This window comes from Pleurodeles waltl, chromosome 3_1, assembly GCF_031143425.1.
Source record: "Pleurodeles waltl isolate 20211129_DDA chromosome 3_1, aPleWal1.hap1.20221129, whole genome shotgun sequence".
NCBI classification, from domain to species: Eukaryota; Metazoa; Chordata; class Amphibia; order Caudata; family Salamandridae; genus Pleurodeles; species Pleurodeles waltl.
The window spans coordinates 522,218,373-522,243,461 of NC_090440.1; the positions used below are offsets into that span (position 1 = coordinate 522,218,373).

Genomic DNA, 25,089 nt, shown 5'->3' on the forward strand with positions numbered 1-25,089 from the left:
TTTCCAAACTTGAATCTCGTGGCATCCTTATTTTAAAAACGATGCCAATGTGCGTGCTTCTTTTCTATCTTTTCAATCTGCACTTTATCCACCCAATACATTTCTTTTAGTTGTAAATGGCTTTGCCTGTTGCCGGCTGGTCATACTAAATTCTAAAACCCTATGCAAACTAATTTACTTCTTAAACCAAATGATTATTTAAAAAAGTAATCACTGGAAGAAGTACAATATGATCTGTATTAATGTAGTGGTCTTTCGATCCATAAAAACTGATTTCATTTATAGGGTTTAGTGTTCCACGCATCTTAGGGGTTTGTTGCAAAACAGTGAAAAGAGGTTATTTATTGTGTGATTAATTGTAATCTAGACACTCAGAGTATTTACTGCCAAGTGAAAATGAAAATGTAAAGAGATCATTAAAATTTTGCATTTAGAAGTGTTCTGTGCACTTTACTAACACAATTATAACTCTTCGGTAAGGGATTCACTGCACTCTTTCTGGAATTGTAGAAAAGATGAAGCTAATATAAAGAAAATATACATGCAGGCCCATGTTATTCCAGATTCACCCAGAAGCCTTTTTCCTGCTGAATCAAGAATTACAAGAATGCAAGATTACCACTTTACTGGTCATACTTGGAATTACCTAGTAAGATTGGTCTGAAAATGGAGAATTAACACCAGCATTGATTGCGGTATTCCCATTGTAATTTTCCATTTCTCATGTGAAAAGTAAAAACTAAGCAGTATTCTTCAGTCCCAGGAAAACCAATACCTGTGATAACAGTGATATTTGGATGTGGGAGTACCAATATGCTATTTCCATTAGACTTATTATGTTGCTCTAAGTAGTAATTTTATGTATTTCATTTCTCTTGAAATCCTTTCCCAAGTATTAATTATGGTAAATGTAGAGATGGTGTGGCACAGATTCAAATATTTAGCCATATAGCCCATAATAGCAAAACCTAATAACCTCACTGTATGTTATTGACCATTTTGTTGTCCTTACAGATTACTTGAAATTGATATCTCCAGCAACAGGCTATCTTGTCTTTCTGTTGGGTTTCTGCATCTCACAAATCTTCAGAAACTGTCTGCTTCCAAAAACCTTTTGGAAAAATTATTTGACGAAGAAAATGGTAAGTTTTGCAATTGTACCTTGGCCTTACAGTAATGAACTACCCTGAAGTTCAAAACCAATGCAGAGCAATATGCTGACATTTTTATTCTGTCACACCTTTTGAATGTGTGTTTTAGCAACAAATTGGATTGGACTGAGAAAACTGCAAGAACTGGATGTATCTGACAATCAATTGACCGAGCTTCCTGTCCTTTTCATTCATTGCTTTAAATCACTGAACAATCTGAATGTTTCCAAAAACAAGCTGAAGTTATTTCCGGATCCCTGGGCCTGCCCACTGGTAGGTACTGTGTAATCACAAGCATGCCTGCTGTGGTGTATTCATTGTTTCCTGTGAATGACTTAAACACATGGAGTTCATCAAGCACCCCACAAATACACATTGTTATACCAATCCCGATTTTCAGCAGTGATACAAGAAAGAGCAGGTAAAAGTATTTGCCACAGTCAATCTACATGAGCATTTTAAGATGTTGTCTAATAAGTAATCCGGCAAAATTATTTTTGGTCAAATGTTATCCCCTAGAAAGAAACCATGTAATCTTTCTAGAAACTATAACAAGGAAAATCTGTAATGGCTTTCATTGTTAAAAACCTAATGAGAATGAAAAACAATAAAGAAATGTGCTTCTGGGGTTGCAGTCATGGGTCAGATTCAGAAAGATTTTGATATGAGTAGGTGTGACTTACTCTTGTAGTACCCTGGGCATATTCCTCAATTAAAAGGCTTTAAGCCTTATTTAGAGTTTGGCAAAACTTGGCGAATATCCCGTCCACCATATTACAAGTGTCATAGACTGTAATGCACTTGTAACATGGTGGACAGGACATTCGCCACTTTTGTGACCGAGTAACCTGTATGTCAAACGCTAAATAAGGCCCTCTGTGTACTACAAGTGTAAGCATCTTTCATACCTCTGTTTTTCTAGTGTCTGCCAAGCTTCAAAACCAGACAGTACTATGGTAGAAACTGAAATAGGACTAGAAGGGCACTTCCACAAACCATGGATATAGAGGTAGGACAGCCACCTGCTCTGATTGAAAGTCCCCTCTGTTGTGCCATACTTTTATGAACACAGAAGCTTTCCAGGGCAGAATTCTACCATTCTGAACTTTTCTACAAACTCAGGTCAATATTTATACAATTCCAATCCAGAACAAACTCAGGCAAACAACAGACCCCAAAGATGATGGTCTACCTGCTCCTTACAGACCGTAACCAGTATTCACCTTGTCCAGGTCTTCAGAGTGTAATATTCATAACTCCCCTGAAATGAAGTGAACTTTGTGATATCCAACACTTCCCTTAACCTTCCCTTTCCAAATCTTGACCTGCCGGAGATGACATTTAGGTTAACATATAAGTCATTTAGGGCCTGAATTAGAGTTTGGCGGATGCATTACTGCATCACAAACATGATGGATATCCCGTCTGCTGTATTATGATCCCATTATATCCTATGGGAATCCTAATATGGTGGTCAGGATATCCATCACGTTTGTGATGGACAAACAAGATCGACAAACTAATCAAATTGATCACTCAATTTGAAAGATCAGTGGTCAGCATTCACTCAACTCTTCACCCAATTGGAACTCTTTGCGCCTTTACTCTAGCTACAAATTTGCCTGGAGAGCTACTCTGATGAACATATGCTTCACTAGTCCCACAGAACACGTACATCCTTCTCTTTCTCCAGAGAGGATATTAAAAGAATACGACCTATACTCCTTATACCTGTGCTTTAAATTAGCTGACCTTCAATGCAATGCAACCTACCCTCCTACTGAGACTCCTTTCTACCAGTCCATTCCTGTGATGAGTGAACATAGGTCCTCATCAAAAACTCGTTCCCCCCAAGGAAAGCTGTTCACTGCAACCTTATTCAGATATACCTCGAATGACTGACAATTCCTGTCTTAAAAACTGTGAAATCTGCCTTGCATCATGTACTACATAAACATTATGACCTTGACCTCTTTAGTCTCATTAAAACATGGGTCTCATATGCATTGATCATGAAAACTGAGTTGGTAGGGTGTGATAATACATTAAATGTCAGTGTAGACACATTGCTTCCACCTCTTTCTCTTTATTCCACTGCTTGAGTGTTGAAATTAAAATGGAGCATTGCTACTGCATCATATTTATTGTCAGATTACCCCCTGACACATGACTCTCTTCATGAACAAGCTGAATCTACTTCTGTTCCAATACCAGCGTCCGATCTGCTCTGAAGATTTCCTGAGTCTATGTACCACCTTTTAATGTCTCTTTTTTCTTTTGTTTTTTTCATGTTCCCTTCTGTTCTCAAGTCAACTATTTTATGCTTGACCTCTTTCTCCACTAAGGTTCCATCTTCAGTTTCCAGAATTTCCAGATTCCATTTGCTCTTGGCATCCCCCTTTCTCACATCCACCCAGATTCACTCGAAGTCCTGGTATATACAAGTAATTTTATTTTCACCAGCTGTAATTTTGCTGTATATAGATGAACATATCAAATCAAATCATTAACATTTATAAAGCGCGCTACTCACCTGTGCGGGTCTCAAGGCGCTAGGGGGAAGGGGTTACTGCTGCTCGAAGAGCCAGGTCTTGAGAAGTCTCCGGAATGCGGAGTGGTCCTGGGTGGTCCTGAGGATGGTGGGGAGGGTGTTCCAAGTCTTGGCCGCCAGGTAGGAGAAGGACCTCCCACCCGCCGTGGAGCGGCGGATGCGAGGGACGGCGGCAAGAGCGAGGCTGGTGGAGCGGAGAAGACGGGTGGGAGCGTAGAAGCTGAGGCGACGGTTGAGGTATTCTGGTCCCTTGTTGTGGAGGGCTTTGTGTGCGTGAGTGAGGAGACGGAAGGTGATCCTTTTGCTGACAGGAAGCCAGTGCAGGTGTCTCAGGTGTGCTGAGATGTGGCTGTTGCGGGTATATTGAGGATGAGGCGGGCGGAGGCGTTTTGAATTAGTTGCAGACGTTTCTGGAGTTTAGCGGTGGTTCCAGCGAAAAGGGTGTTGCCGTAGTCCAGGCGTCTCCTGACGAGGGCGTGGGTCACTGTTTTTCTGGTATCGGCGGGGATCCAGCAGAAGATCTTTCGGCGCATGCGGAGGGTGAGGAAGCAGGAGGATGATACAGCATTGACTTGTTTGGTCATGGTGAGAAGTGGGTCCAATATGAAGTCGAGGTTGCGTGCGTGGTCTGAGGGGGTCGGTGCGGTGCCAAGGGCCGTGGGCCACCAGGAGTCGTCCCAGGCGGTCGGGGTGTTACCGAGGATGAGGACTTCCGTTTTGTCTGAGTTCAGTTTCAGGCGGCTGAGTTTCATCCAATCTGCAACGTTCTTCATTCCATCTTGCAGGTTGGTCTTGGCGCTGGTGGGGTCCTTGGTGAGGGAAAGTATCAGTTGAGTGTCGTCGGCGTAGGAGGTGATGATGATGCTGTGTTTGCGTACGATGTCGGCGAGGGGGCTCATGTAGACATTGAAGAGTGTTGGGCTGAGCGAGGAGCCTTGTGGGACGCCGCAAATGATCTCGGTGGGGTCTGAGCGAAAAGGTGGGAGGTAGACTCTTTGGGAGCGGTTGGAGAGGAAGGAGGCGATCCAGTCCAGGGCCTGGCCTTGGATCCCGGTGGAGCGGAGGCGGGTTATTAGGGTGCGGTGACAGATGGTGTCGAAGGCAGCCGAGAGGTCGAGGATGATGAGGGCGACTGTTTCTCCGTTGTCCATCAGGGTTCTTATGTCGTCTGTGACTGAGATGAGGGCGGTTTCTGTGCTGTGGTTGGCTCGGAATCCGGACTGAGAGGGGTCGAGAAGGTTGTTGTCTTCAAGGAAGTTGGTAAGCTGCTTGTTGACGGTCTTCTCTATGACTTTGGCAGGGAAGGGGAGGAGCGAGATGGGGCGGAAATTCTTCAGGTCGCTTGGGTCAGCCGTAGGTTTCTTCAGTAGGGCGTTGACTTCAGCGTGTTTCCAGCTCTCGGGGAAGGTAGCAGACGAAAACGAGGTGTTGATGATGGTATGGAGGTGCGGGGCGATGATGTTGTCGGCTTTATTGAAGATGAAGTGTAGGCAGGGGTCCATATTGTTTTGTCAGCCTGCTTTACATATGTAATACACTGTTAAGTTTAATCCTCTTATGCTCCACATTTTGTTTATTAAACTGTATCCTGGTGAACCAATTGTTTTGTCAGGGTGCATATAAAGTATTTGTAACCTTAATCCTATACTTCTTTGCTCTGTACTTGTTTTATTGTGCTCAGTAAATTGTTAATCGGGCATATAAATTGCTTTGAGGCCTCAGTTCCATGTTCGCCCTACATAAAAGTGCATAAATAAATAAATACAATTACAGCAAGAGCTTACCGAATCAGGCCCTAATGGATTTAATGCATAGCAGGTATCAGCAAAACACATCCTGTGATTATTGAAATATTTAAAAAAAAAATGTTTTCAGTAATTCCAAATAAATGGTAAAACCACAGAGCTTCGAATGTGGCCTGATCAGTTTAGTCTGTGGTGTCCTACGTATTTTTGGAGACATAAACAAAATTGTTTAGCTATAAATATGACTGTTCTTTGTTTTTTATAGCAGTATCAACCCTTACAAAGATACGTCATTGACATTGCCTAATTTGAGTAATTGCAGGTGACTTGTTTTTCCTAATCAGACTGTGACCCAGAGCAAGAGACTGAAAAACACACACGGGGAAAGAAGGTGGAAGAGAAAGACGTAACAACTGTGACAAAAGGAGAAAGCAGGAACCTGCAAGAGTGAGATAAAGGACAGGGAGTATCTGGTGGTAGATTAAAGAGGTCTAAGGAGTGGCGGCCGGCAGCTTTAGGAGGGAGGGGGGCGGGCGGGGCACACACACACACACACACACACACACACACCCACTCATTCTTTCACACACAGACACACACGCACATCCATTAACAACACTCATACCATTCCAACATGCACGCATGCACCAAACATTCATTTTAAAACATCACACACACTCATTCTTTCACACACGCACGCACATCCATTAACAACATTCATACCATTCAAACATGCACGCACGCACCAAATATTCAATTTGAAACATCACACACATACACACACTTACCTTCGGCCTCCAGGTCCCTGGAGGGTTGGGACTGCTGCCTTCCCTCGGGAAGGTAGCAGTGCCAGCCTCGTCACAGAGTGGGATGGGGTCAGTGAGACTGCTGACCCCACCCCACTCTGTGACGAAGTGTCACTGATTGACACTCGCCCTGGGCACTTCAGGGTTTAAACTGAAGCGCCCAGGGAGAGTGTCAATTGGTGATGCTTCCCTCGTCACCCAGGGGAGGGCCTCGAGGCACCTTTGCTGGGCCGAGGAGGTCACGCCCATAGGAGCTGTGATCTCCTCAGCCCAGCAAAGTTCAGCTCAGGCAGCCAAGGGTCTGCGCAAATCGCGCATGTCTGCTCCTGGCTGCCTGAACTGAACAAGATCTGTCAGGCTGACCTTTGTTCAGCCCGACAGACACTCTTCATGGGGGCAAAAGGTGGGGGGGCGTGGCCCCTCCGCCCTAAAGGACGTGCCTCCAATTGGTCTAAGGTCCATTAAAGACCACAGAACCTTTTTATTCACCACACTGACATTCAGCAGTGTCAGTCTTGGGCTTCTGAGCACTGGCATATTTTCTTTTAAAAATTAAGCACTGGTCAGGGCACACCATCTACTAAAAGATGTAAAAGCAAGTACAATAAGTAATAAAAACGCAGGGTGGGAAATGTAAAGGAAAGCCAAGTATATACGAATATTCTTCCTAAAATGTGTATTAGTATCCTCTAGAGAATTCAGAAATTGACTCAGCAAACCAAGAGACCTGGAAAGCAGATGTTTACTACTGTTAATTGCATTGTAAGTCTTTCTCATGTCAGTGAAACTAACAAGCAGGGGCATTTAACAGGCAGGGGCAATGACAGTCATTTATTTATGTACTAATAAGATTTACAAGCTAGAAAGAGTAAAATCGTTGCAGGAGATACTTGATATGAGGCGACACATGACTGAAAAGACTAAGAATTATTCATTTTATGTGTATGTTTATTTAATGTATACATAAATATGTTATTGAACAGCTAAAAAAGTGTGCAAAGTTGTAAGATCTAAAATTCAGAGTTGATAGAAACTAACAAGAAACATAAACATATTCCCGTTAATTTATGTGCTCAGTCCACTGTGAATAAAGGTATCTCAGGAAGCTTGGGTTTTCTGGTTCAGAGTTGGTAAAGCTTTGGGATAATACAATCTAGAGCATCCAATACTGATTACATCGCCAGGAGCCTCTTCTTCAATTTCTACGCAGTACAAACAAATGCTTAAAGTGTGTATTCATTTGAAAAAAAAGGGCCGAGAAACATCAAAGACCCTGTCAGGCCTCCCAGGGCCAACAAGGTGGCATGACTTCAACCAACAAAATGTTGTCCTTGCAAGGGCCCAAAGGCCTCTTTCATTAATACCTATGAGAGGCCTCAACACTGCACACAGCTGAAATCACTAGATTCTCAGTCATGCAAACAGGGATCAGCAAAACCAGATATGGGTGTGCTCACTGGGAGACCAGGAACAATGAAAGCATTCATTTCTTAGTCTTAAAAATAAAAGACCCCTCGGCCGTATGTAGAGTTTGGCAGTTGTCAGTCATCCAGTAAAAAAGCAGCAGATGTCTGTCCTTCCTATTTAGAGGATATAGAAACTCTGTGCACTTTACATAGGGCATTATCTATCGCATTTTGACAGGTGTCCCACATCTGCCAAACTCTAAAGAATGCTTCGAAACATAAATGTCTCCTTCCATTTCATGGTGTCCACATTCCCTCAAACTCTACAACCTCCACCACAAACCAGCTCCGCCCCATTCAGACCCCCACACCAAGGACATTTCTCTATCATTAATTCAGTTTCTGTTCTTACATCTCCTTATCACTTTTTCCTAATTATTTTTTGTTAGAGATAATACAAACTATGTGAGACTTATCCTCCAAATACAGCTAGCAAATCCGTAAAACCATCACAAAAATATACATCTTATTTCCACAAGAGCATATGGCAGTGTCTACTTTGGAATGTATTGATCAATTCATAGTCACAATGTGCATCCCCTAGGTAACCATTCAGATTGGGAGTGTTCATTATCAGTCAAGGATAGGAATACAGATGTGATCTATATCTCATATCACTGGGGCATGCAGACAGAATAGAATTCTCAAGCCATAAATGTCGACAAATTAAACCACCTAGTCCTAAAATTTAGATAAGTTTTATCTAGCCAGTCTCTAGCAACATAGTCAGCCATAACCACTGTAAGAAAACACACTTTTGTGCAGGTCGAACATCTAATGAACAAACAAAAGTAGCTTTGGAAAGGAACGCATAGTATTACCAACAAAAATTATTTACTTCTCTGAACACCTGTTGCCAGTTCCAGCTGCACATGTCGAAAAGATGAATAGTGTAAACACGAAGCCCACAGTGAAAGTAATGTGAGTCTGATCAACAGGCCCCTTTTCTGGTAATATTATAGATCTAGTACTAATTTAAATTGATGGTTTTTCAAGCTAAACGTGTTGACAGTGGTAAGCCCCTGTGTAATACTTTCAACAATAACCTCAGACATCACAATCTGTTATAATTATGCATTCCATCTGTCCATTAAGTACAACACGTTATCAAGTTGTTTGGATTTCAAACTATTACATAAGTGCTCAGTCATACCCTGCGGGAAGGAGCTGCCAACAGATCAATTAAAAAAATAGATGCCAAGCTAATATCATTAGGCAATATTCTCTTTAAAAAAATCCCCATACTTGCAAGTTCTTTAAAAAGGCCATCCATAGAATTTCCAAAGAATTGTCCTACTTGGCCTAGTGTAGAACTATGGCACTGACCATGGAAGGAATCATGAAAAAGCAGGAAGGGAAGCAGTTGAACCAAAGAGAGGTATACTTAGTTATCGGAGGAATAGCAAATCTTTTGGCAAAGCACCTATCGCCCATAATAGCTCATAAAGAGAAGGAGTCTTAAATGTAGCATTTCTGAAGCAAGATGATTTAAAAAAAAACTTTTAGTCAGAAAGATCACTAGGAAGATTGTGTGATGGTCAGGGAATATCTGTTATGCAGAGTACAGATTACATTCTAGGTCCATACAGTAGTGTCCTACCTCATCATAGCAAAGGTAACAAAGCGGCTTCTGGTACAGACATATGAAGCTGCTCGAGAATTACTTGACATACTGAAACAAGACAACTAGAATCCGTAAGGGGAGTGCCGAAAGAGATATACAAACCTAGGTAACAGCATCATTTTGATGATGTTACACCAGCCCATAATCCCCAAAGGAAGTATATTCCACTTGTGGGGGAGAGTGGTTGATGCCAATAAGATAGCTCAAAATTCAATTTAAACATCTCCTCTGTTTCAACAGAAATGGTGACTCCCAGGTAAGTGGCTGAGGTGACAAAACAAGCATCTTATTCAAGCATGTTGTTATTGAACAAGATTTGGAATTTCCCTGATTAAGCATATAGGGGGTCATTACAAGCTTGGCGGGCGGCTACTGCCGCCCGCCAAGCGGTAACCGCCGTGCGGCCGCCAATGCGGCTGCACTCCCGCGGACCCCATTACATCATCCCCGCTGGGCCGGCGGGCGCAAACCTAGTTTACGCCCGCCGGCCCAGCGGGGATGAGGCCGCAACATAGGAGCCGGCTCCGAATGGAGCCGGCGGTGTTGCGGCCGTGCGACGGGTGCAGTAGCATCCGTTGCGCTTTTCACTGTCTGCTATGCAGACAGTGAAAAGCTGCACGGGGCCCTGTTAGGGGGCCCCTGCACTGCCCATGCCAGTGGCATGGGCAGTGCAGGGGCCCCTAGGGGCCCCAGGACTCCCCTTACTGCCAGCCTCTTCCTGGCGGTGCAAACCACCAGAAACAGGCTGGCGGTAGGGGAGTCATAATCTCCAGGGCAGAGCTGCTTGCAGCGCTGCCCTGGCGGATTATCACCGCCGGGGTCGTAATACGGGTCTCCGTACCGCCAGCCTGTTGGCGGTACGGACGCCACATTACCCCTGGCGGTCGTCGTAATGACCCCCATAGTCTGAGAAATGATCAAACTGTCAAGCCTTTACTTTTAATGGCCTCTACATCCTTAGAAGGATCAAAATATCAACATTTACTCTCTGGCTTGGACACAGTTACTTCACCAAATCCAGACTGACATTAGAAATTTTTAGATGGAATTTACGACCAATCTATTATTATCTATACTAAGTATCCTAAAAGTCTCCATATGCTGGCTAGTGCTCTATTTCGTACAAAGGGGGTCTATCCACTTTACTCTGTGACAGCTATAGACTGGGTATAAAAATATGTGATCTATTTAGTCTGAGGCCCCTTTTCAGGTGGTGCAAAGGACTTCCCTAGGTACAGCTTCTGCCCACTCGCCACAGAACATATAGGGGGTCATTACAAGCTGGGCGCTAACCGCCGTGCGGCCGCCAATGCGGCTGCACTCCCGCGGACCCCATTACATCATCCCCGCTGGGCCGGCGGGCGCAAACCTAGTTTACGCCCGCCGGCCCAGCGGGGATGAGGCCGCAACATAGGAGCCGGCTCCTAATGGAGCCGGCGGTGTTGCGGCTGTGCGACGGGTGCAGTAGCACCCGTCGCGATTTTCACTGTCTGCTATGCAGACAGTGAAAAGCTGCACGGGGCCCTGTTAGGGGGCCCCTGCACTGCCCATGCCAGTGGCATGGGCAGTGCAGGGGCCCCCAGGGGCCCCAGGACTCCCCTTACTGCCAGCCTCTTCCTGGCGGTGCAAACCGCCAGAAACAGGCTGGCGGTAGGGGAGTCATAATCCCCAGGGCAGAGCTGCTTGCAGCGCTGCCCTGGCGGATTATCACCGCCGGGGTCGTAATACGGGTCTCCGTACCGCCAGCCTGTTGGCGGTACGGACGCCACATTACCCCTGGCGGTCGTCGTAATGACCCCCATAGTCTGAGAAATGATCAAACTGTCAAGCCTTTACTTTTAATGGCCTCTACATCCTTAGAAGGATCAAAATATCAACATTTACTCTCTGGCTTGGACACAGTTACTTCACCAAATCCAGACTGACATAAGAAATTTTTAGATGGAATATATGACCAATCTATTAGTATCTATACTAAGTATCCTAAAAGTCTCCATATGCTGGCTAGTGCTCTATTTCGTACAAAGGGGGTCTATCCACTTTACTCTGTGACAGCTATAGACTGGGTATAAAAATATGTGATCTATTTAGTCTGAGGCCCTTTTTCAGGTGGTGCAAAGGACTTCCCTAGGTACAGCTTCTGCCCACTCGCCACAGAACACTTTTGTGGGATGATATTTGTATGTAAATTGTATATACAGTTTAGGTGAGAGAGGAGGTGTTATTTCACCAAATGTAAACTCATACTGTGTGAATGGGGTAAAAACTATAAACTCCATTGCCAATGCTGCTTTACAATAATGGACAGTTTGGACAGCCACAAATTCCCAAAACAATTATTTTAGGCCAGCTTTAGAGACTGAGCGTAGTTCCTCTGGGAATAACCAAAATCTATCCAGTCCAAATTTCCTCAGTAATGCTTTGCAAAAAACTCAACCAAAATATTTTCCGAACACAATCAGGGGGTCATATAAGATCTCTTAGGCCCTCTCAATACGTTTCTAAAGCTGTTGAAGTCCATAGCCAATACCAGTCGATCAACGTCTACACTCAACGTTCGGAATTATTCTCCTTATTGCTAAATCCAAGGACACAGGAGTCATTGGCGTACTCAGTGGCAGTCCCAATAGGGATTTAAAATACTTATTTTTGACCACAGTCAAAATGTTATGTTTGCACACACCCCCGAACCACGCAGAGCTGCCCTCTTGGATACAGTCCTTTTGTAGATCTTTAGTATACTCACTGTCTGGTGAGTTAATAGTAATCATGATTTTTGTAGTTATAGAGCCCGATTTAGGTTTGGGCTTAATCTTACTGCCAAATCGTCAAAATTCGAAACCTGTTCTATTGGAGCAGTACCCACATATATATTACTGTTGTGGTTTGTTTGCATCGCAGGGCTGTCTTTAATTTGGTTTTCGAGCTGTTCAGCTGTAGCCCCCACTGTACACAAAATGAATTGAAGTTAGCAACTTTTTAATCCCTGGGGGTATTTCAAGAGCAATAAGCAGGGTGGGCAGCCTCTGCCCACCCCTTTTTGATGAATCAGGAAATCCACAATCACATTAATGTAGAAAGAAAACAGAGTAGGGGCAAGAACACAACCCTGCCTGACTCCACAATTAATCATGATTGGGAAAGTTTACTCTCTGTGCTCCCCCACCTACCTTGGGTAAGGTTTTCAAGGTGTAGTCACATTAAGATGGTCAACAGGTTGGAGGGAATGCCCATCACATTCAGGACCCTTCAAAACTTGCCCCCTGGAACCAAACTGAAAGCTAAATGCAAATCAACAAAGGCCACACACAGTTTGCCTATGTTGATTACTGAAGTCTTCCAATAGACACAATTCAAATGAAAAACCTGCTCTATGCTGCTAACACCACTTCTAAAACCCACTTGAAAATACATTAGCACATCTTTATCTTGAATTAACTCTCGGAGATGAGCCAATACCTGTCAAGCTAATCAGCCTGTAGTTACTTGGATCATTGTTTTGCCCCTTCTTATATATAGGTATAATCTCTGCCATTTTCCAGGATAAAGGGGTCTCCATACCCTGCAAGATTGCATTTGAAGGGGAGTTAATATAGCGGCCCCACACTTCTGGATGGGCCATATAAGAGGTAATTTGGGATCTTATCAGGCTCGGGAGCTCTGGACACAGAACTAAACCTAATGGCCACCAAAGTTTTGCTTAACTCAAATTCTAGTCTATTTTGATTTCCCGAATTGGAATCTAATGGCAGATCTTCACCGTCCCGATATAGGTTTGCTCTGCTTGTGTTTAAATTACTAAAATGGGCTACACAGTCTTGGGGTTGGACAAAGTGTTCCAGATCTCTCTCAATACCATTAGCACTCACTATAGCTATTTTCCAAAAGGATTTGTTGTGCTTGGATATCATTGCACCATGCAAATTTTCCCACAGAGTGTTCTCCCAGTTTCTTTGGCCAACTCCCTCATATTTACTGTTCTGCACCTCACTCAATCATTCCTACATTTGGATTTAACTGCCACTATTAAATCTACTTTTGCAGTCCTGCATGCTTTGTTGTACCATGCATTTTTGGTGTCAACCCTTTTGCCCTGGTCTCTACGATCAGGGACAAAAGTACTCCATGATCATCCTGTAATGCTGTTATTCCATGCTTCGAGGAGAATTTTTAGTTTCTCTGCTTCCACCTTGACCTTTCTGACAACTGTTTCCAGAGTCTCAGGGTGTTTGACTACTCAACCCCACCGAATTACTTTTTCATTGTTTGTATGAGAGATGCCCCCGATATCAATGCTTCTTATAATCGGAGGTTTCTCTGCTATGCTACCCACTAAAGTCAAGCTCAGGACAGTAGGATTACCATCCATCCTATCCAGTACAATAATATCAGACAAAAAAGGTCAAAGCTTTAAACCAACTAAGAAATAATCAATTTGGCTGCAATTACACAGTCTATTAAAAGTGATCCTACCTTCCCTATCAGAGGGTATTCTCCCATTAGCTGCCCTTGGGTCATAATTTAGCATTAGCACTAACACTTGCACTGCCCCTGGTGTCCATTTCACTGGGGTAAGCTCTAACTGCAGGATCCTCCATTGGTGATCTTGTTCAGATGTCAGATAGTGGGGAGTAACAACCATGGGTTCAATAATAGTATTAAGGTCTCCAGACATTACTGAATATACTTTTCCAGTTAGCTCTGAGACTGTGTGCTCAAGCATGTGTATCACCATGCACTTGCCATTACGAATATACACCCAGTACATATAAATGTTTTCACAGGTGCACCTGAGCAAAGATCCTATCTGACTGCCAATACATCTGGAGAGTCCACGGGGATTGGGGCTGTGCATTGGAGTGATATTTTAACCCAGATCACTACACCACCCCATGGTCTTCTCCTGCCTAGCTGAACAGCCTTTGTGGAAAAAGATGTGAACCCATTCCTAAATATATTAGCAGAACACAAAGTCTCCTGAAAGAGGCATTTATACTCAGCATCTATGAACCATCCCTAGTCTGGTTCAGATAACATTGTGGTAATCCCAGCCACATTGCAGGACAGCACTTTAATTTGTTAAGGTAGACCCTTATTAAAATGTAGAGACTCACATATGCTGGGTGCCCCATCCAGCTCACTTTTACTAGTAGCTTTAACTTCAATCACGAGTGGAGTTTCCTAATCAGTCTTCTCCATAATTTCTGCTTTCAATCAAGTAGCTCAACCATCCTTTATGTAAAGCTAAAGACCAGCCCCACACTCAGATTCCTTCATTACCCCCTACCTGTTACTCCTATCCAAATAATCTCTGAATACACTCCTTACTCTGTCAATTGATTTTGCTGAACCCCCTTTGCATAGAAATCCTGTATTCATCAAGATCTGTGCTATGCATTTGTTTTTCTTCCATTTCTGGTTTGGCTTTATATTCAATCTGGATTTGAGTATTAGCACGCCACATTGTGCGTGCATCGATTGCCATTAAGCTGTCTACCAGGTCTTTATACCTAAAAACTGCCAATATGAAATGTTATTTATTAGTGAATCCTGATCATCTTTCACACTCTCTGGCAGATTTGGAACCTGATTTAAATAGACTATGGGTTGGTTCGGTTTTGCCGGGGTTTGAGTGTAAATCGCACTATGGACCTTCCTGGTAGATTAGAATGCTTGGGGTCAATCTCTATATGGGTGTTCAGGAGCATAGCATCTGTTACCAGATATACCATTTCATATTTCCAACCCTGATGGGACTTAAGCCCTTGGATTCCCCCTCATGGGATTTCTATTTTGATCTTACCCCCCTCTAGATGCTTTATTTGGGTTAAGCAGAGGCTCCAACAGATTAAAGGAATTTGGAGGCATATGCTTGTTCTGAGTCACAAATTGAGATACACTAGGACCTATGGTCCGGGGTTCCCCTCTAGGCCTTTCTGAGGGGGCCCCACCTATCCCTCCTAATGTCGCCTCATCATGTCTGGCTGTATTCTGACCTAGTGCATCACCACCTTTTTTCTCTAAAACATCAACAGCCTTCTCGAGGTCACAGACGTCTTCCCTCAATTCAAGAATGCTATCCACCAAACTTTACAAAACCCTTGGCGCACCTTGTTGCTCACTGAATTTTGGTATTAATGATATTTTCACCCCTCCTCTCCACGTCCTGTCACTGTCCACTTCGTAAGTATAAAGATCAGAGTATCTGTTTTGGCATTCAATAGATGGGCTAGTCTGCTCTGGCAATTTTGACCCTAAATTAGGGTTTCAAATAAGAATCTTCTGGGGATTTCCACTGTGGGTGTTTCCCACAATTAAAACCGACGCCTTTGCTTCAAAGATCTTCGGGATGCACTTATTGTCTTTAATTATAGATGGGCAAGAATGTGTTGGCGATACTGTAAGAATGAGAGGGGCAGTGGGATTAACAATTATTTCACGTTCTTCCAGCAAGTTATCGATCCCGTCCATCACACAATTGTCTCCTGCCAATTTAAGAAGGTTTTTTGGCTTTAGTGGAGCCTTTTGCCACATCAAATGCTTTCCTTTTTCCCATTCTAACTCTAAAATTTCCACAATATAAGAAATAATGGAGTACACCCCACCATGGCAGATATAGGCACTCAGCGGCTACTACAACAGATTAAGAGCACTGCAAATACTTCAGGGGTGATAAAAAGAGTGTGGCCACAAGTCGTAGCACAAAGACCTTGCTGGCCTATAAAAGCCAAATATGACCCACACCTTCCCACTAGAGCAGGAGTTATGAAAGGCAACCATATACAAACAAATAACATTAAAAGAATTAATACTTTTAATTCACCAGCCAAGGCCAATGGGCCCGTTAATCAGTAATATGAGTTTAAGGGCTTTAAGCATCAAGAAGACAGGCCCCAACTATACTGGTGCCTTGAGCTAGGCGTTAGACTGATTGCCGAGCCCAGCCTCCTCTGGGCTTCGACGGGCGCGGATGGGCTGGCGGATGGGCAGGCCCTTGGTCTGGGCGTGTTCTGCGCTGAGGGAGAACAGGTGCACTTATGAGCACTGCAGCTGTAGTGTAGGCATGGCAATACTGCCGTTGGCGCCTCCTCTGGCACTAACGTGGTTAGGAAATGCAGTCTCCAATGATATCCCTGCTGGAATCTAGCACCCTGTGTTGCGTGAGAACAGGTGCACTTATGATCGCGGCTGCAGGCGTGGCAGTGCTGTCATCTGTGCCTCGTCTGACACTAGGGTGGGTGGGAAATGCAGTCCCCAATAATACACTCATTGTAATCTGGTGACTTCTTGGCCTTGTATATCAGCAACACTCTGAATACTAGCACATTTAGCCTGCTGCTTTACGTGTAATGCAGGATATGCCCATGCTTTTAATCTTCTCAAAGGGTTTGAGATGTTGGGAGCTATGTCCTTTAGGCCATCTCCTGTAAGTTTTTTGAGGAGCATTCTAATATTAACAAGTCGTTTGTATACTTTCACTTCCAGAACAACTGGGGCATTGTCTTGAGTTTGTGAACTGTGCTAAAGTTCTAATGAGAGAAGAAAGGCCTGAAGGTAATTGGAGTAGCTTAAGGTTGTCCCTGTGATAACAACACTTAGGGTGTCCTAAAACTGCACCCGTAGAAGTATCTATATTATTAGAATTAAAGGTCATTAGCACTTTGTACCTATTGTCTCAATATTGTTAAATTGTAAGCAGGGCTCGCTTAAATGTCCATTTATGAGAAGGGAGCTCCTATTCTAAAAAAGCTTGGGATAATTCTAAAGCAAATAGATTATATTACGAGACAATTCTTGAATGTAATTACATGGCGACATATCAGTAGCTTTTCACTAGAGTATTGATTGTGGGGGGCTGAAGGGTGCGTAAAACCAGATACAACTTCTCAGCAGATATGAAAGCCATCCATCAATCCACAGGACTCTACAGAATGTAGAACAGCAGTCTACGAGTGTCTCATTTGATTACCATTATCTACTTTTATTTTACTACATTTCCAGGCATGAGGACATCTTGTTTTGTAACACCTAAAACATTATTACCCAGACACTTAAGTTTCGATTGCTCTGCTGGAGAAGGAAGTTTTCCATGGAGACACCTAATTTCTGTCTCAGTATTACAGTTCCTTCTGAACTGTGCAGATTTTGGCCCATCATCTTAATCCATTGGCATTTCTAGTGAAAATGTGGCACCTTCCATTCTTTTTTTAAATTTTGTCAACATCAATTCCATTCAAGAGACAGATTTGCGATTTCATTTGTATATCTTTCTTTTTTTCCATCTCAATTCATCCAACCTAAACCCGACCCAGCAAAAGCCTTTTGTCTCTCCCTGGATCCTCTGCCTTGAGTCCTTCTTGGCTTCAGAAACCTTACCCACTCTAGAAGACACTAGCTCGCAAAAACTGCAAAGAAAGACAACTTCCCCCTCCATAGAAACACAATGGAAAAAAAAACTAAAAAGCATGATAATTTGCAATTGTCAATCTACATAAGATCGTGCCCTCTTTGACAATGCGTTTAATAACTCTTATGCTTGATCTGCCGATGTGTATTAAAGAGTGCAATTGTCACAACTGATTTTCAGATTTGAAGGTTCCTTTAGAAAGGCCTGAGTCCCTACAGCTTGAAGCGGAGGAATCTTTTTCCAGAAACAAGCTACCTTTGCATGGCAGATGTCAGAGTAGATGTGAAACAGCAGTTCTTCAACTTTGGTTGGAATGGCCTGTTGGCCTATAGGACAACCAGACAGTGCCTAAGAGACTGGTCAGTGTGTGAGCTGTTTGTTGGCTGTTTGTCGGCTGTTTGTCGGCCTGTTTTATGGCCTGCTGGGCTGATTTTCATGGTTGATTTCCCTGATCGTAAAACAAACATTGCCTGAAGCAAGCTCAAATCCCTGCAGTCTTCCATGCCTAGTTTACAATCATGCGTCGCATTTTTAGCTAGCTAATTCTCAAATGGGGGCCACTTTTATTTGGGTGCTCATGCCTCTTTTCTGTCCCAATTCCGCCCTGTGCAGATTGGCCAGGCATTTTGATATATAAGCTGACAGAATGAAATTGCCAGTATCAGTCAAGTAGCCCGATATTGTGGGTCCGTCTGGCTGCCTTTAGGTTTTTTAATTAGAACATGGTGCACCAAATGGACCTGAGAATCCATGTCCCAGTCAGCGAACTTGGGAAAGGATTTCTGGAACAATCTGATTATATGGCCTCTAAGATCACCCTTCCACCCCACTTCTGGAATATCCAGAACGCCAAGGTTATCCCATGTAAATAAGTTACCTCTGTCTCCTAGTTTCTAGACTACACCCAGCAACTCTTGTTCTAATTTTAAAGCCTGTTGTTTAAGTGATTGGGAAGTCTCAACTAATTATTTTGTCCACTGTTCCACCTCTGCAAGTCTTTTAGCCAATGAGCCCACTTGCTTAGAGGCCTTCAGAATGGCCACCTTGTGTTTTGATTGACAATCTTATTAGATGCATGGTCTTTTCCCCTCATGATGGACAGTGAATAGTTTATATGTGGTAGACAGAACTGGTTGCTGGCAGGGTCCTGCAGCCTTTTTCACAGGCACAGAGTGAGTGATTCACTTACCCTTGAGGTTGTGTCTGCAAGAAATGTTGAATGATTACATTACCATCAGATTTTAGTCAACCAGCCTAATGATCTTACTGCATACGTTTTGCCATCCTTAGTTCCAGCAAAAGGCTGGGCTGCATCCCTTTTACCCACAGCCTCATTCCAGGAGATAGAAAAGTCAGGCCCGGTGCCATCCTATGTTACTGAATCCATATTTACTCCATTGTCAGAAACATCTGACATTGAGAAGAATACCTCATGTGACTCCTGTGCTTCCTGTGTATTTTCATGGCATAAAGGTTTAGAATTCTAACTGGTTCTTGCCCAAGATTTGGTGATAAGCTGAGGATCAGATGTGGTAATGTCACTAATTTCTTTCTATTGATAGTTTTAGTTTGTCCCCCGAGCAGCAAGGAGACATCAGCTGCACAGGAATTGAGGGACAGTGCTGCCTTAACAATAAGGACTGTAGATTACTCTAGGTGGCCCGCAGGACTAGAATTGGCGGGGCGGCCTTACGGTCATTGGCGGATGCAGTGCTGCACTATCACTATTAAAGGTACTACCCGTGAAGTGCTCCGGATAGGGCAAGACACTGGTGCAGGTAATTGTTCTCCTTGTTTATCATGGAGCAAAAGGAAGAAGTGCTCTTTCCTTGGAGCACATGTTGCAGCTCTTTACTTTTTCAACTCCAAGGAGCATTACTGTAAATTTGTGGTGCTCCACCTACACCAAGCTTCCCTCTTCCCTCTGTTCACTGGTGGAGGAACTGGAGGTTTTCGGCAGCAGAACCTCCAGTGACTCTGCCACTTGAAACCTCTAATCAAATAGCCTGTCTGGCACAGAGCCATCAGGTCACAGTACCTGTTGACAGGCCCTGTTTATGGCATGCTGACTATCACTAACTTTCTCTGCCCCGGACTGCCCTTGCATTTCAAGCAGATAAGTCAAACAGTGATCACAGTGCGCAGAGAGAAAATTCCTTTTGTGCCAAGGTAATTTATCTATTTTCAATAGACAAACTCCCGCTTTGGAGGTTACTCTCTTGAAAACAAAAATCTGCTGGATGAATGGGAGGGCCCAACATATCACCACCTTCCCTGTGGAAATATCAAAATTTATTGGGAGTGGAGGCATATTTCCACATACCTTCTTAATTCTATAGGATTAGTGTAATTCACAAATCTCAATAGCATTTCCAAGTGGTTATTCTTCCTCATAGACGTAAGAGACAAAACTAAGCCATGCATATCTCCTTAAGTGACAGAAGGCGTTACATGGAAAGAAAATGTTGCCTTCCACATCGTATATAGAACAGTAATTAAATAACGAGCCAGCACCAAGTATTAAAATCTTAAACAGCAATCTCACCAATGTGTTTTTAAGGCAGGTGCCTTCAGAAAGTTACAGTTAGGTCCATCAACAATTAAAGCAATGGGCCAAAAGGACTAATTTATAATCCAGGAAACAATAGGAACCAAGTTTAAGGTCGTCTGACACACATTTAGGAATCTGGTCAAACGTTTATGGCCAAACTGGTTAGAAATCTCGCATAAGATGAACCCTTAATAAATGTGAAGGCTGAAGGCCCATGTGAATGGCAGACGGATGCTGAATTAAAGTACTTGTCTAATCTTTTTCTGGTTGCTCTTCACTACAAAACCTTTCTTTATTTAAACTTGTGCAGTCCTAATGGCTACAAACTCTCTGCCTCATGGAGGTTCATTGAGTAGCAGCAGGTAGTATGGGCCTGATGAGCGAACAGTAAGATAACCTATGCTCTAGTGGTTTCATACCTCGTCATGGGTGTAGATTTATTATTTTTTGGCATCTTATTTGTGCAAGTCTTCCACTTGCCTCGTCCTCAAAGAAAATAATTTTCTTCATAGAGAAATTCCTTGCCCTACATGCCCACCAATTTGGAGATGCTTCCTGTCCCCTCCCCACACTTGCCTCTGCCAAGAGTACATTTTTCAGCATTTCTAGGGTGGATGGGGGCTAGATAGTGTGAGTGTGTGGGTATATGTAAACTCAGAGATCATTGCCACCTTAAAAAAGAAAGCCCCCCACCTATGGAAGTAGATTTATTTAGTCACGTGAAAATCTTTTTTGAGCTCTAAAAAATATTGCTACTCCAAACAAAATTGATTAGCAGACAAAGGTGGTCATTTAGAGAGCATAAGTCAGTGTTTCTCCTGCATGGCCAAACCTGCAGTTCCAAATCTTATTTAGAGTTTCAGAAATTGTTAGGTTTCAGACAACTGACCCAGTTTCCACCATCGGAATTCGCTGACCTGGCTTCATCTTCACCACAGGGCTGCAGGCCAATACGTCTTAGGGCATGATGTCTGAAACACAGTTTTCCAGCCCCGTTCCATCATGCTTAAAATGGTGGACAGGTGCAGGAAAATTGCTGGGCCATTATAAGCTGAATGGTATGAAACACAAACCTGCATTGAGCACAAATAGAATTTGATTTGATATGCTTTTCCAGAAATCAAAGATGTCACTCAAATTTATTTCTATGAGCAATGTAACATTATTTGATTTTCTGTAATACAAGCATTGGCAATGCCAAAAGGGCTGACTAAGGAATGAAAGTGCATTTTGTGTCATTGATGAGTTTAGGCAGTCAGTAGGTGATCAAACGTATTTTGTCTCATTTTTGAATTTGTGCGTCCATTCATTCATCATCTGACTCATTCTTGTATTCCCCCTCTAACACAACTGCAGGTCAACACATAAACTCATCAATATATGCACAACAAATTGTAAGAATAAAAGAAGGAAAAACAAAACATGTTGTTCAAACATGGCAAGATTGCCCTTGCAATAACTAAACTAAGCATAGCAGTAAGCGTCCATTTTGCAGTGGTATTGTAAATAGTCTATCGCTCGTTTAATGTTCAAGCATTACCGCCAAATTTAGAAACAACGCGTTGGTCATCTTGGAATGGTAAAACAGTTATTTACTATGAATAACAGCCTTCCATAAAGATCTCCTGGTTTAAAGGAAGCGGTCATATGGAATGTGACACAATGCTGATGAAATGAAGAGCAAGCAAGTGACCTCATAGCACTGCCTGGAGAGCTGTAGTATGCTCTTAAGAAATAATAAAATAAAACAAGGCAAAGGAAAGTAATGAAAGGGGAACTATAAAAGGAGAAAATGGAAGACCCTGGAACACCCTGCCCCTCAGGCAGTTTCCATCGCTGACTCAATTCAGGAAGGACCTTAAAACCTGGCTCTTCAACTGAAGCTCGGAGGCCTACCCACCAAGCGCCCCGAGACCCTTACGGTGAGTACTTGCGCTTTATAAACCCAGTTTTCATTAGATTTGATTTGAAGACTGAATTACTGGTCAACCAGCCCTGGCACTGACGCACGCTTGTTTTCGGGTGTATGTACACATGGAATTTAAAAATGCAATAATTCATAGGGCATTAGAGCCAGTGACTGATGTGGACTGAAGCATTACCCCATGCACTAAGATGTCATGGTTGGAAGCAGAGTATGAATGACGCTCTAGACAGAGCAGTAGCAGAACAGTGCTGACCTGACCATAAGGCCTCTATGTACCTAAATAGATATTTATATATACATGGATATGTCTAATTTAATGATTTTCCTTATTACGAGATCCTGGCAGGGAGCTAAGAAGAGTTTGTGATAAGAATGGTCTCTTCCTAAGGTGTTGAGGAAATCCTTCCCTACAAAGATTATCTGTGACATTTCTGTAACAAATATACGTAGGCTTTATTACAAAGAACTAACAACCCACCCTTAAATGACTATTGACTTCAACATATGCTTTCTACAATTAATATGGCTTGTCTACTGCATTTATCTTACTTTTCATATTAAACGTATCAGACCTATGACTTCAGAAATAATTTTTCTGCTGTTATCATTGGCTTGTGACCATAATCAACTGAAACCGCCTACACTGAGCTACACAGTATACAAAATTACAGTTTGCAAAGCAAAATGTTCTCTCTCTTAAAGGGCATGACAAGGATGCTGATACAAATCTTCTGTAATCATGGTTTGTCACTGGGGTAACAAGCCCTTGCCTACTACAGTAATCTGTGGGATCTCAATGAACAGCTAAAAAGAGATAGTAGCAAAACGTATTTTGAGTGCAAATCTCCCCTTACGGTTTGTCAGATGTGGTAACCAACACCAAAATCCTTACCTGCAAAGTTAATTTGCGACATTCCATCTAACAAAATATCTGTCTGTAAACTTCAATACATGGTAATTATAATCTACTCTTAAATGCCTCTTGACTTTAGCATATGCTCTTCACAATCAAGATGTCAGGCCTACTGCCTTTATTGTAACTTTTCATTGTAAGCAATCCAGCATATAATTATCCCATATGCCATATCTGTGCTGTCTGGGACAAGAAATACATGAGTAGTGATCAAAAACATTTACAGACTCTGTGGCCATTAAATTCTAGTCCCGGGTGTTAACCCTATGGAGAAATGATGCCAGCTGCCCTTGCCTCTAGCCTCCTGCACATGTGGAACAGCTGGACTATTGTATCTACCGGTTCAGGTTTTCCAAGTTGCGCATAGTGCACTAAGCATCTCCTAATGTATGCAGCACTTGCTTTGTTCACGCTGCCTCGGATTGTGCCATTCTCATGTGTGAACAAGGGACCTTTGTAGCACCTATGAAGAGAACTGCCCCCATATGTGCCCTTCATATTTTCCCATCTCATTCACAAGTGTACCTCAAATCTACAGCTGAAAGGCCACACTGATTGTCGGGAGGTCTGAAAGGGGTTACAAGGCAATGAAAGTGTGCACACCTCGTGTGACTCCATTTCAAGCTAAGCCTCTTGCAGATAGGGTGACCACCTGGCATTGAGGCAAATTCTGGACAGGACTGTAAAAAATTCAGGACAAAGGGTCAAAATTCAGGACAAAAATTCAGGACAAAGGGTAAAAATTCAGGACAAAAATTCAAGAACAAACATCAGTTTTACAGACACACGCAAGAGAGGCCATGCCTCACTATGTTGTCAGTGCATTTATGTACTCTTTTTTAACATAGCACTATTTGTTCTCTGTGGACCTTTTGTGATTGCCTCCTGGTGTGCTACATTCAGGTGTCACATTACGTCCTTGTTCAGTAGTAAATTACGGCAAGGCCATCACCCCTACCCAACTCTACCCGATCTTTCCTGAAGAGAAAGTAACAGCAACATTTTGATTATGTTTCTGAACATTTTAAAACCCCTGGCAAACAGTTTGGGAAACATTAAGGTAATTAACCTTATGCTAGTTTAAACAAATTGAACAAAAACATCTGGCTTATCCCAACCGCCCATGGACTTTCAACCTCATTTTTTTAAAGAGGCAGGTCAGATGGTGTGGACGACAGTCTCACACCTAATGACAGGATGTGATGTACCCATAACTTGTCTGTAGTCTCACTGCACTAGAGTGTATGTCTGGGACTCTACATTTATCTCAGAAATGGGAGCCCGGACTACCAATCAAAGATAAAAAAATAGTAGGATGAAATCGAGATCAAATGGGAGATCCACGGCAAGTAATTCAAAGGGTTGTTGCTAACAACTGGATAAATAAAGAAGTGAAGAACAAGGTGGGACAATTCCTAAAATCAGACAAGATGGGTCCACCAAGACTATTTGAAGGTATTGGGTACCTGGGGAGTTGTCTGCACACAGGAGCGAAACAGAAGGAGCACTGTCAAGTGGTTGAACAATCAACACCCATCCACCTTGGCAAACTCTTCTGGTGCAATGGTTCGCTCTTAGTGCTTGTGAAGGGTGAGCAGGGGCCAGACCCCTTGCAAGGTTGTGCAAGGCAATTGCTCACTTAGTCCATGTCTTTATATGGTTTTGAAATTGAGCAAAAGCCAAACTAGAGATCTGGATTATCCCTAAGTGTCAAGTAAACATACAATCTTCAAAATATTTGGGATGTAAATTGCACACACAAAATTTACAAATTTTAAAATGTTATTAGTGTTTCTTTCACATATGGCACTGATTTCGCCTTCATACACAATTAGATCTCAGATTGAACTGGGAACCAGTTACCTTTTGATACTTAGTGATTAATATCTACCATTCTTACACTGATTTCCAGGATGAAAATCTCGGCAGAGCGAACGATCTCTCCAAG

General features: G+C 42.9%; 1 protein-coding gene across 3 annotated transcripts in view; it reads left to right on the top strand.

The window, feature by feature from the left end:
* Positions 1-25,089, top strand: part of LRRK1 (leucine rich repeat kinase 1) — a 654,776-nt gene that overhangs the window by 284,551 nt on the left and 345,136 nt on the right. For all 3 annotated transcript variants that reach the window (XM_069222803.1, XM_069222801.1, XM_069222802.1), the window contains exons 8-9: positions 1,015-1,142; positions 1,261-1,424. In XM_069222803.1, the coding sequence (XP_069078904.1) occupies positions 1,015-1,142; positions 1,261-1,424 (292 nt within the window). The remainder of the gene's footprint in view (positions 1-1,014; positions 1,143-1,260; positions 1,425-25,089) is intronic.